Source organism: Larimichthys crocea, chromosome III (genome assembly GCF_000972845.2).
Source record: "Larimichthys crocea isolate SSNF chromosome III, L_crocea_2.0, whole genome shotgun sequence".
NCBI classification, from domain to species: Eukaryota; Metazoa; Chordata; class Actinopteri; family Sciaenidae; genus Larimichthys; species Larimichthys crocea.
The window spans coordinates 36,158,740-36,173,065 of NC_040013.1; the positions used below are offsets into that span (position 1 = coordinate 36,158,740).

Consider the following 14,326-nt stretch of genomic DNA (forward strand, 5'->3'; position numbering starts at 1 on the left):
GTTTCCTAATATAAAATGTCTTTCGTTAGCATTTTTATTATCAACAGGGCTCAATGTATTCTGCCCATGAGATATAACATAGTGTGTAGCAGGCAGATGTACCCACCACACTCTAAGGGAGAATTACAACTTTAAGCAGTGTAAATTAAACACAGTTAATTATTCCTGAAGATAAAAGTAGCCTCTACAAGCAAAATATTTATACATTATTGACACAGATGAGCTGAGAATTGGAAATAACAGTGGAGCTGCTATTTATGAAAATATTGGTAGCTGGCCCAATGAGCAAATATAATCTCTTGAGGGCAACAGCTGTAAAGACCAGAATCGATTTCAATCAAGCACCTGTACATTAAGAATAACCATGCAGTGCTTTCTAGTCATCTATGTGGCCCATAAGAGAACATGTACAAAGGAATCACTTCAGAGACACAAAATCAAAACGCCTGATTAGTAATTACATTAAAAAAAACAAAAAAACAATCATAAAGCTTCATTTTAAATATTCATAATATTCCTATTCTACGTATACAAATATATTCTATATTCTACTACCTATGTAATTTGGTTTAGTTGATACACTTTCAAATAATTAATTGCAATTAATTAATGTAAACAATCAAATTGAAATTTGTCTACAATTATAGAATACTTAGAATACTGTTCAGAGATCACAGAGACACAAAATGAAGTGGTGCAAAATGCTACTGACGACTTTTTGTCAGGAGTTTTGTTTCACACCCAGATGTGTGTACAGACTGCACACACTCATTTTTGGCTGGGTGATATGATCCCAGATGATTTGGCAAATTAATTTTAATTTACTAGTGTTCAATAAAACAAACTGTAAATGTGTAAAACAAAAATATCTTATATCGTTGTTTTTTTTTTATCTACAATTTATTGCAATCACTCATTTGGATTTGGAGGTTTGCAGTCGAAGACAATAAACAATAATATCACATTATTGTGCAGCCCTGAAGTAAGTGACTTTGAGCTTTTTCTCAGCTGACACTGATGGTCTGATTAACCTTGCTGTAGTGGTCAGTTCTGTTCTGTGCATGAGCGTGTACGTCTGATTTATTGTGCTGTGACGAGAGAACAGAAACGTGTTGCGTTTGATAAGCATAATGGATTGGCAGCTGTTTGTAAGGATGCTGATGGGCTGTCTTTATTGAGCTGTGGTCTTCTCCTCCTACGCTCAGAGGTGAATGAGTACTGTTCACACCCACTCCTCTGCTGCCATGAACACAGCTCAGAGAAGACACACACACACACACAGCATACTCATAGGGATATGGGTATATACAGTATCTGTTGTATACACACCAATACATACATGTGTTTCTCCTTGGATCACTCTTCAAATTCACGGCACGAGAGTAATCACAGAGCTGTGTGGGCGTGTGACTGAGTGAGTGAGTGAGTGAGTGAGTGAGTGAGTGAATGAGTGAGTGAAGCCAAATTTATGTATGCATACAGCATTTCCATGCAAAAGTACAAAAGAATGGGAAATGTGGCCTCAAAGGTACCCTGTGGAGATTTTGACCACCTGTAGCGCTATAGATTAATGTTCTTGCATGTGCAAGATGCAATACATTTTTGCATCTTGCAACATTATTTTCTTGCTATTTCACTTATCAATATTTGGCAGTAGTAATTCCCAAAGAGATGCAGTAAAGCGCCAACAAAGGCATGTACAAGCAAGTAAATATAGATTTAAACAATGCACAATTTAAGATATTCAAGAAATTAGCATTGCACAGGCCACACGCCCACACATAAGCATTGTTTTATTAGGACAAAAATGCATTACACAAATTTGCTAGAGTGTTAAACAGGATTATGGTTAAACACACTCCATAAGGCAGGTTTGAATTTAATTGATCATGATGGGATGAAGATCATAATCTATATGTTACGGTAGCTATAACGAAGATGGTTTCATGTTTTACTCTTTTAATGTTTAAGAAGGATACACATGAGATCTAAAGTTGCCCTAGTTTTTCTAGATTTCAGTCCTGCTTGATTTAGAAACATGACTGTTTCTTGTGTTTATGGCATTTTAATAAGACTGGTCCCAGAGTTTCATTCAGAATTATATATGTATCGACCTCAAGAGGCAGAAGAAAAGCAACAGAGGAAGAGGAATTCTATCTACAGAACAACCAAACAATCTGAGAGGCCTGAGAGGACTGTTTTAAAACCCTACAGAAGGAAGTCAATGTTTCCTGCAGCTACGATAATTTAAATCCCACGTGGTAGAGGCAATTACTAAATGCAAAAACATTAAATGGCTGTTGCTGAAAAAGTGCTGGCCACAAACGGTATGAAAATCGTGTTTGATATGATGGAAATGTTGAAGATTATATCTTTCAGGTGTGTAGATGCATGTGCGTACACCGACCTCTGCTTTGAGCCTCTCGATTTCTGTGTCCTGATCTTCTAGCTGGGTGCGCAGCTGATTGGCAGCCACCTTCTCAGTCTCCACTATCTGTACGAGGTGGATGTACTTCTGCATCAGCACCTCTCGTTCAATGATGATGTCAGAGTAACTGAAAATAAAGAGAAATACACAAATATATACAGAGATAAAGCTGAAATGAAACGCTGGGAACAACACTGACTTAACAGCTGCCTATGTGAAACTTGAAAATTTGAGCAAGCTCTACTTACTAGATATATTTCATTACTTAGAACTATAACCAAATCACACATCCTGTCCTCAGTGTGTTCACATGTGATAGATCCAACCTGTCTTGCATTGATCAGGGATGTAAATAAGGTTTGTTATAGTATATAGACATATTATTGATAAACAATAAATAAAAAGTCAAACGTCTAGCAAAAATGCCAGTGTATAGTGCATATAGAATAAATCCCAGTACAAAAGGGGAAGGTCATTATAAGTTTTATCTGATGGGTTTTATAATGCTTGATTTCAGGGGGTGCTGCAGCCCCTATGGTACATCAATTTTTCCACATCCATGACAAAGCCTTAAAATCTTAAAGGCCCTGAAAATCTATTTTCTCTACCAGCTTCTCACTGTGTACAATGGGCTCTTTAATAAACACAAAATCTTCCACTAAATTGAATTCAGTTTGGTAATATCTTGACATTTCTTGACATTTCTGTCATTTCTGTATCCTCACTTTTTTAGATGCAGCACAATATGCTGGGGTCATCAAGTATACTGTATGTGCCAATGTATAAGAAAGCTTTAGGTTTTTCCATCGTGCAACAAAGCTAATGGATTGAGAAAGAAATGTCAATCACACACATTCTCTGAAGCTGAGATTGTAGGGCATTGTAGGTTTTATTATTTTTTGACATCCATATTTGATTTTGAAAACAGAGCTTTTCTGGAACCAACGCAAACCTCAGACTTTCTGGAGATTCTTTGAATACACCAACAAGCAAGAGCTTTAAAAGTTGCTCCACTTCATGTCACAATAATGTCAGTTTGACGATAAAAAATAAGATGGATTGCTCCGCATATAAATCACATTTTCTGATATTGCCAAAATAAACTGAAAGTAATTGGTCGTAGAAGGTAGGAAAGAAGTGCAAAAAGTCAAGTATTCCTTGGAACATGTTCAGTTTTGCAGAAAATTATACATAATAGGCTATAACATTTTTTTTTTAAATGCCAATGTTCATATTAATGCTCAATAATATTAATGTTCTGTCACATCAGATCAAACTGTGGTCATGCAGTCTGATGTCATAATTCCTACTGCACAAATACCCTTTATACAATGCTATGTGTGTACCTCGCCTGCTGGATGGCCTCCACCCATTCATCGCACTCACTCTCCTCCTCAGTCCGCAGCTCCAGAGGCTTCTGTCCATCGTGACCAAACACGAGAAGGAAGTAGTGCTGAAGAGAGAAAGATGAAGAGAAAAAAAACTCTTTATTTCTGTGACCCTGGGACCAAACACATCCACAACACCACTCCTCAGTTGTGCCAACACTCTCGCTTTACAGCACAAGATGTTTTGGTTGCTCCTTTGAGATGCTAGCCACAGCTAATAAAACATATGGCACAAACATATGTACTGTATTTGCTTTTCACGGCCTTTTCTTGCCCAGATTCACCCCATATAAAGTTCCACAGACTATACGTGAAGCCAGCAGAGCACGCAGACAGAGAGAGTGAGACGAGATGGGGGAGGGTGGGTGGCTCGACACAGATGACATGAGTTATTCGCTCACTGAAATAAAACACAGAGTCTCGTCTGTGACTCTTTTCTCCACCGGCCTATTATCATCACCATCAATTAGACTCCCTCTGTCTCTCTCCCTCCCGTTTCCTGTTCGTCTTTCTTATTATTCTGATGAATTTTCCTGAGTATCTGCTTTTCAAAATGCTTCCCCACACTTACACACAGACACACCAACACATGCAAGCACAAAGGCACACACCTACAGTAGAGCACACACACACACACCAGGCATTATGTGAAGTGATAGAGGCTTTTATTCAAATGGTCATGTCCTGGGGCACTGGGTTACCAGAAGAGCTCTATTCTTAGTCAGGGAAAACAGAGAAGACTGAGCTCTGCATGGAGTTTTTCTCTGCTCCTCTTCTCTTCCTCATCATCCAACCTCTTTCCTCCTCCTCCTCCTCCTCTCTCACTCTCTCTCTCTTTGCACTTCACCTATCATCCCACTCCGCCTCCTCTGCCCTGCTCAACCAGCATCCTCACGTTTCTTGTTGTCGAAACCCACTCCTACTCCTCCTCCTCCTCCTCCTCCTCCTCCTCCTCCTCCATCCCCACATCCCTTCATACTTTCATCTCTTTGTGTCTCTTTCAGTAAGGATTCAGTGAACCAAACTAAATCCAGTGGAGAGACATTTACCCTGCAGGAGGATGGACAGGCTTCAGCCCCTGCAGTGTGGATGGACTGGGGAAAGAGTCACCAAGGTTACTGGAACACACACACACACACACACATATTCAGAGACCCTCCTCCACCTCCCTCTCCATCCTCCTATCCTTGCTTTTTATGTATCTGTCGTTTCGATTCATTGGCTGGCTGCATTTTATTACATCAACAATAATCTGTGCCCTAACAGTCTTTGACAGAGAGAAAAAGAGACAGAGAAGGCTCGAAAGAGGGAGCGGTTACATAATATTTCTTAACCGAGTACATATCTCTAAATTGTGTCACCACCAAACACGATAATATTTCCATGGCAACCTGTTTATATGACACTTCCGCTGTGTTTTGCACTTCCATTTTCTGCTTTTTGGCACTGCCTCTATTCATTTAATGCTTTTATTGATCCATCCTGCAATTTTTGACATGAGAAGGAAGAAGTGTCAAACACAAAATTAAACAATTTTGCTGATGCAGATTTTAGAGATCTTGATGGATAATCTGAACCTGTTATGTTACCTTTCACATTATGCTGTATATTGATAGTTATAGATTTTTACTGTGCATGTTTCATGTGAGGGCTCACGTTATGTCTTTCTTTTATAGCCTTAATAAAGTGAATACACAAAAACAATTTCACACCCACCATGGTACATGGATGCTTTGATCACACAGATGCCCTAGTCATTATTATCACATATACAGTGATGATAATGATAATGATACTCAAGAGGGGAAGAAATAATCTGATTCTTTTTACTCTATGAAAGTAGACCTCTCTATTTTTAGCATTTTAAAGTTAAACTTAGCGAGTTAGAGCTATTTTATAAACACTTAGGTATATGATAGGTTATGTGATCATATGTATTGCATTTTAGATCTTGAGCTGTAACGTGAATGTAAATTACGTCAAATAAGTGTAGATGCCGTCTGAAATGCAGTGAAGTAAAGAATAGAATAGAGTAGAATAAAATGAAACTATTCAAGCAAAACACAAGCCTCCTCAAAATGGTACTTAAAAGTAACCTTTGCTTTGTCTGTATCATTCATGCCCACAAGGATGGACATTCAAGTGTGTAATTGACAGTTGGTGGTGGTTATGTGCAAAGAGCATTCTGGCGTGCCCACAAAGGAAATGAAGAAGAGCGATATGCTAGCAAACATGGACTTAAACAATGCACAATGTATTTTTATTTTTTTCATTCCTTCCTGGACATCATGTTTTGTCCAGTTTTCACATTTATACCTTCTACACATGAAATAGTTGTTATATTTTTTATTTAAATTGTATTTCACCCCTGCCGTGTACTACTACTATTTGATGTAACAGTGACATTAGGCAATCAGGTTCAATAAAGTAGGAGTAAAGTGTAATGTAACGATTCATTGCAGTGAATTACACTGCAACCCTGAACTGTGTCCTCATTAGTCGAAGAGGAAGCTTCTGAACTGTACAGTACCATTCAGCCTACTCTCCCTTCAAATCGGCTCAAATGTACCCTCCATCCCTCAGGGCCTTCACTGTACTGTAAAAGATTTCATTTAAACAAGTAAGAACAGAGATGGAACACAAAAGAAGACAGACTATTTCATTCTTTATGTCACTAATGACCAAATTCACTACTCACCTGAACATTTTTTTTTTTTTTTGCCTAATCTGAGGAGCAGATATTATAGAAAAAATGAGACTGTTAAACTGACAGCATGACACGAAAGAGTGTGTTTTACCACCACTGAGTACAACGCAGACAATGACGGACGGCAAATTTTATTATTCAGAAGCAATTTTGGGTCAGTCATTTAAAACTACTTGCTGTGAGTGCAAACTCTTTGAACAAAAAACGTCAATTTGACTGTCCAACAGAGAGCGGACATCAGGAAATTAAAACCTACCACACAAAAACACACCCCATCAAGTTCATGGTGGCTCTTTAGTAAAATCTTTTTTTTTCTTTATTAAATTATTAAATAGTTAAAGATGAAACTGGACTTGGTAGTAATAGATTCATTAGGCAAATGATAGCTGTGGGATCCAGAAATACTCGTGTTATAAATATTTAAAAGCAGAGATGACAGAATCACTGTTGGGATCCAGTGATGATTAGGGGCTGGAATAGTCACTAATGATGCAACACTGCTGTCTGCTTTAGTATCTGCACTGATGAGAGGCCAAATTGTGTTGTACCGTATCACAGATGGACCTTGTTTTTTCTTTTTTCTTTTTTTCGACTTTCACACTCAGCTTTTCAAAGCAACTGGCATTTTACTGCTTTGATGTGACTTGCTTCTTTGCATAGAAAGAGGGACAAATGGTAAAAGGCTAGTTAAATAAAAAATAAAAAGTCACGTAGAACACATATACTGTATATAGTATAGACTGCAACAAAACAGAGCAACCACAAAATACTGCTTTTTTTGCCATGAAGGTTCTATTGCAAGATCTTCCAATTTTAAAATGACTACAAATAATGTGTACTAAACCGTTTTGCATTTTTCTTGCTATTCCAGGTAGCCATTTATTTCAAAGCAGCATAAAAAACAGTGAGCAGTCTCTTGACAATGCCATACACCTGCAAAGGTATTTCCAATACATCTGTCTGATTATACGTCCATCAGGTGGACATTGGGTGGAACTATTCTGGAAACAGCCTGATGCCATTTACCTGATGAGGAATATGTCAGCCCTGAGAAGAGGTCTTTGCATACCCTTATGTCAATGTTTTGCTTCTTTTGTTAACGTAGTTGAAGCAGACTCTATGCAAACTGTGATGTATACTTTGGACATTTGTACAGTAAATGGGCTAAAACATGCAAAACTGCTGGCATGGTTATTTGAATACGAACAGGAAATTCAGGACAGCCGTTCACAAATACACAAGTGTTAAAATAACAACTTCCAAAAGCTGTACTGCCTTAGTGCTTAGTAACAGCATATAAAAGTGCTCATTCACTTTAATCACAAATTCAATACAGTTGTGATAGTGGAACTGACGCACCGGCCTTGTGTCACATCCAGGTGTATGTTTGCAGTTAGATTTGCATAAATATTGGCGTTTAGAGAAGACACCACCACCACTGAATGAAAAAGTAATACAAGCAAAGTGTGTAACTGTAATATGTATTTAGGCACCAGGAAATAAAATTAAAAAATGTAAAAAATCTTCCACTGCATAAACAGTTTGCATCATGCATCAATGAATACGTGAAAGATTTATGAAATATAATATATAATGGAGGGACAATCACTGGTTGATAATATGTATTTTTTCAATGTGTGTTTGCAACTAACATGTAAATCTTCAGAGCAGAAACAGGTGTTTGTCTCATCTTTTTTTGTTAGACCCATATGGGCTGGTAGAAAACGGTTTTCACACAATGGGAATTGGAAGCTGATGTTGAAAGTGTCTCCAACTTTGCACTGCTGTGGTGAACCAGGAACTGCTCAGTGATTGCAAGTGTCACAGGGTGATAATTGCCACCACAGAGAAATACAACAGAGAGCAAACCATGTTCATGTATGTGTATGTGAGACCGCAGTGGAAACGTATATAATTCATGACCTGGATTATCTATACTTGTGGCAGTATATACACCACGTGTAGAAAATAGAAAATTAGATACAGTACTACAAAAGAACAACATGTAATGGTCATGCTTGATGTGATGAACAGAGCTAATCTCAAACCACCTCCAGTTCTCGTGGATACTTATGTTTGAAAAGACACAGTCCACGTTCTACTGAAAAAGAGGAAACTAAATTGCTTTCAAAACAAAAAGGAGCACAAAAAATAGAGTTAAAAAAGAGTTATTCAAGCTACATAATATTCTATTTTCTAAATTAGCTGATATATCCTGCACACAGAACCTTCAGCTTTTGTGACAGGCTGAAATTTCATTGACATGTTTAAATCTTATTGACCATATTATTGACCATTACAAGTATGAAATCGGTAACGGAAACAAAAAATCATTTGTGAGAAGAAGCCTCAGAGAGATAAATAAGACCGAGGGGTATGGGTTCACTTTTTCCACCCACCACTCTTCTGGATCAGACTCACAATCTGCTCCTCTCCTCTTTATATTCCACTCATTTCTCAGCTCCTGTCGTGCTCCCACAGGGGCAATAATGTCTTTTTTGTGCTGAATGTAGCTTCATAAAATAAGGACAAGAACAAAGAAACAAACTGTTTGTCATGAAAACCTTGGGCACACAACAATACGCATTTCACCTGTTATACTGCACAAGAGGCTGCATAGTCATGCATCTACATATGACAACAGCAAAAATTATGACTTCATTTTTAATGAGAGGCCAGGTGTCATCCATCATATTTGCCATAATGAATAATGTAGTAGATCAAATAAAAGCATCTCATGCCTTAAAGGAATAGTTTGACAGGATGCTTTTTCATGGCAAGACTTACATATACATATATTTGTCTGTTAAATATGAGGCTACAAGCAGCTATTTAGCTTAGCTTAGCATAAAGATTGGAAATGGGGTGAAACTGCTAGCCTATCAACACCTCTAAAGCTCATCTAGTTACCTTATAACATCGCAGTGGTGACACGACACTGTCCTTTTCATACTCAAATGTAAAATGTGAAACATTGTGTCAGCCTGTTTGAAGGTTAAAGGAATACTTAATCATTTAGGAAAAGGAGGGATTGTATTTGCTTTCTTTCTGAGAGTTTAAGTGATAGATTGATATCACTGCTGTCTGTATGGTAAATATGCCATCAACCAGTTAGTTTAGGTTAGCTTAGCATAAAAACTGGTTGCCAGGAAATCACTGCACCTGGCCAGGTAACAGTTAACACGCACATAACTCCACAAAACGACAGTTATTATCAAAACTTTATCAAAACTTTAGTTATTAAGCATTAAACAAACATGAAATAGCGTGGTAATTATTAAGCTTTAGAGCGGTTGGCAGGTGGATTGCCAGGCTAGCTGTTTTCAGTTTATTTATATTTATACTAAAATAAGAAAACCCTCTGCCAGGGTTGGGAAGTAACAGATAAATGTTTATATGTAATCAAATTATAAAATTGTTTATTTAAAGGATCACTTGATCAAAATGTGATTTAAATAAATATTAAAATATTTTAAATGATAACTAAGTTCTTTTAAACTGATGAAGTCTGACATACAGGGTTTCTTAGACAAATGCTTTGCGACAGACCTGGTGGGAAAGAAACAAATGGTGTTGAGACAAAATGGAAGATTCAATCCATTTTATTTGCACTGAAAATGTTTTGAGATGTTTGAAGACAAATATATATGGAATTATATTTTTTATGGCTGCATACATTTTTTAATATAGGGTAAAATATTGTCATGCCAATGTGTCAGTTTGATCCAAAAATAATCAGATTAAAATACATTTTTCCGTAATCCAATAGTTTATGTAATGAATTACAAAAAATGCCATGTGATTTGTTTTCAGTAACTGACCAAAAGCTGCCAGCTCCTGGGTGCTGCCTTATATTTCATGGTGGTATAAATCTTCTTTTTTAAGTCTTGACATGAAAGCAATAAAGCCTATTTCCCAAAATGGCAATTTATATATAAAAATTGCCATATAATTGCAACTAAATTTGGGCTGACTGTCCTGAAAGAATGACAGAGAAAAGAAAGAAGAACAAAACAGTTTTAATGTGGTAGTTTGACATGGTTCGTCCCTGAAAGACCCTCTCTGTAATTTCAGAAATCCAAAAAGCTCTACTTCACTTTAGAACATAAAAGCAGGTTTTTAATTTCCTGGAGATTTGCCATTGTGAAAAGATACAAAACATTAATGCGACTGCAGCAGCGGCAATACTTTATATAACCACTGAATTCAACTAATGATGTAGCAGCTAATGTGACAATCACTGAATCAACATCCCACATCCTGCTGTTCCTTCATTGCCCTCCATGCTGTTCACTTCCTCCAAAGAAGTTTTTATAACTTCTTGTATAGCCACCTCTGTCACACACACACACACACACATACACACACACTGCATATAAGTATATTAATAACTGTTGTACTTACCTCAGAACACAGGGATTACCTGTCTGTTTATCTGGAGATTAAATAGGTTGCTCTCCTCCCCTACTGTTTACTTTCACTGCTGTCCTGCTACTCAGAAAATAAATCCAAAACAAACATGTATAAATAACGTATACCTATTATCAAACTTTTTCCTCCATCTGACACCTTTGTTGCTCTGTCCCTCCATAGCCAGGGGGAATTGTTGGGAAGCATCCTGCTACTTTAATGCAATAGATGCTGGACTGGAGTGTTTGTTCTGCAACTCCCACAGTGCAGCAGCAGAGATGTCTAAACACACCGTAAATCTGTTTTATTATATTCTTGAGAATTGCTAGAGTGCTAGCAGCAAAAAAGACTCAAGACAATCCTATTACCTTATGCTATAGTTTATTTTATACACTTCTCATGGGATGTGTGTGTGTCCTCTCTTCTCTGTGCCACCACTCTACATCAGCTCTGGTAGCCTTTCGCCTTGGAGGCAACACTGCAAACTGTAAAACACAACATTGACATATCACCTCATAACATTGATATGGTTGATATGGCGAACAAGTTAGCAAACAGTGGCTTATGTACACATCAAATAGACGTTATGGAATATAGTCTCTAACTTTGTCTGACTGCCAGCAGCGTAGACTGCATTTTCAAATATTTTTGCTAGAAAGAGGTTCCTGTGAAGGCAGTAAAGTCTGAGCTGTAAAACCAAGACCACATAATTATTTGATCCATTGTTAATATAAAAGCATTTATTAGGGCAGCATTAAAGGTTTATAGGTAACTTTTATTTTAAAAAAACAAAAAAACAGATAATCGAGCCTGTTCTCATTCGTCTGGACGTCGATGTAAACCCATAAGTGTCAGTTGTCGTAGTTTAAAGAGTGTGAAATCTACATCTGCAGGTGATGGTGGACGGGTCGGACTTTTACCAAGGAGATCATTATGCATAAAGATTGGAAATGGGGTGAAACTGCTAGCCTATCAACACCTCTGAAAGCTCCCTAGTTAAGCTTTTTTGTCTCATCTAGTTACCTTATAACATCGCAGTGGTGACACGACACTGTCCTTTTCATACTCAAATGTAAAATGTGAAACATTGTGTCAGCCTGTTTGAAGGTTAAAGGAATACTTAATCATTTAGGAAAAGGAGGGATTGTTTTGCGTTCTTTTGAGAGTTGACTGATAGATTGATATCACTGCTGTCTGTATGGTAAATATGCCATCAACCGTTAGTTTAGGTTAGCTTAGCATAAAAACTGGTTGCCAGGAAATCACTGCACCTGGCCAGGTAACAGTTAACACGCACATAACTCCACAAAACGACAGTTATTATCAAAACTTTATCAAAACTTTAGTTATAAGCATTAAACAAAACATGAAATAGCGTGGTAATTATTAAGCTTTGAGCGCGTTGGCAGGTGGATTGCCGGCATGGCTGTTTCAGTTTATTTATATTATACTAAATAAGAAAACCCTCTGCCAGGGTTGGGAAGTAACAGATAAAATGTTTATATGTAATCAAATTATAAAATTGTTTATTTAAAGGATCACTTGATCAAAATGTGATTTAATAAAATATTAAAAATTTTAAATGATACAAGTCTTTTAAACTGGATGAAGTCTGACATACAGTTTCTTAGACAAATGCTTTGCGACAGACCTGGTGGGAAAGAAACAAATGGTGTTTGAGACAAAATGAAGATCAATCCATTTTATTTGCACTGAAAATGTTTTGAGATGTTTGAAGACAAATATAATGGAATTATATTTTTTTTATGGCTGCATACATTTTTTAATATAGGGTAAAATATTGTCATGCCAATGTGTCAGTTTGATCCAAAAATAATCAGATTAAAATACATTTTTCCGTAATCCAATAGTTATGTAATGAATTACAAAAATGCCATGTGATTTGTTTTCAGAACTGACCAAAAGCTGCCAGCTCGGGGTGCTGCCTTATATTTCATGTGGTATAAATCTTCTTTTTTAAGTCTTGACATGAAGCAAAAAGCCTATTTCCCAAAATGGCAATTTAATATAAAATTGCCATATAATTGCAACTAAATTTGGGCGACTGTCCTGAAAGAATGACAGAGAAAAGAAAGAAGAAAGAAACAGTTTTAAGTGGTAGTTTGACATGGTTCGTCCCTGAAAGACCCTCTCTGTAATTTCAGAAATCCAAAAAGCCACTCACTTTAGAACATAAAAGCAGGTTTTAAATTTCCTGGAGATTTGCCATTGGTGAAAGATACAAAACATTAATGCGACGGCAGCAGCGGCAATACTTTAATAACCACTGAATTCAACTAATGAGGTAGCACTAATGTGACAATCACTGAATCAACATCCCACATCCTGCTGTTCCTTCATGCCCTCCATGCTGTTCACTTCCTCCAAAGAAGTTTTTATAACTTTTGTATAGCCACCTCTGTCACACACACACACACACACATACACACACCTGCATATAAGTATAAATATAACTGTGTACTTACCTCAGAACCAGGGATTACCTGTCTGTTTTTACGGGAGATTAAATAGGTTGCTCTCCTCCCCTCTGTTTACTTTCACTGCTGTCCTGCTCTCAGAAAATAAATCCAAAACAACAGTAATAAAAACGTATACCTATTATCAAACTTTCCTCCATCTGACACCTTTGTTGCCTGTCTCTCCATAGCCAGGGGAATGTGGGGAAGCATCCGTCCGCTTTAATGCAATAGATGGGACAGGAGTGTTTGTTCTGCAACTCCCACAGTGCAGCAGCAGAGATGTCTAAACACACCGTAAATCTGTTTTATTATATTCTTGAGAATTGCTAGAGTGCGACAGCAAAAAAGACTCAAGACAATCTATTCCTTATGCTAGTTTTATTTTATACACTTCTCATGGGATGTGTGTGTGTCTCTCTCTGTGCCCCACTCTCATCAGCTCTGGTAGCCTTCGCCTTGGAGGCAACACTGAAAACTGTGAAACACAACATTGACATATCACCTCATAAATAGATATGGTTGATATGGCGAACAAGTAGCAACAGTGGCTTATGTACACATCAAATAACGTTATGGGATAAGAGTCTCTAACTTTGTCTGACGCCAGCAGCGTAGACTCTTTCAAATATTTTTGCTTAAAAAAAGAGGTTCCTGTGAAGGCAGTAAAGTCTGAGCTGTAAAAACAAAACAAACAACAAGCCAAGACCACATAATTATTTGATCCATTGTTAGTATAAAAGCATTTATTAGGGCAGCATTAAAGGTTTATAGGTAACTTTTATTTTAAAAAAACAAAAAAACAGATAATCGAGCCTGTTCTCATTCGTCTGGACGTCGATGTAAACCCATAAGTGTCAGTTGTCGTAGTTTAAAGAGTGTGAAATCTACATCTGCAGGTGATGGTGGACGGGTC

The 14,326-nt window shown here is 37.3% G+C and overlaps 1 protein-coding gene across 3 annotated transcripts in view; it reads right to left on the bottom strand.

The window, feature by feature from the left end:
* The window catches only part of rasgrf2b (Ras protein-specific guanine nucleotide-releasing factor 2b), a 46,182-nt gene that overhangs the window by 21,904 nt on the left and 9,952 nt on the right, over positions 1–14,326 (bottom strand). For all 3 annotated transcript variants that reach the window (XM_010744843.3, XM_019264459.2, XM_019264457.2), the window contains exons 2-3: positions 3,775–3,881; positions 2,408–2,555 (exon numbers count right to left, since the gene is read on the bottom strand). In XM_010744843.3, the coding sequence (XP_010743145.1) occupies positions 2,408–2,555; positions 3,775–3,881 (255 nt within the window). The remainder of the gene's footprint in view (positions 1–2,407; positions 2,556–3,774; positions 3,882–14,326) is intronic.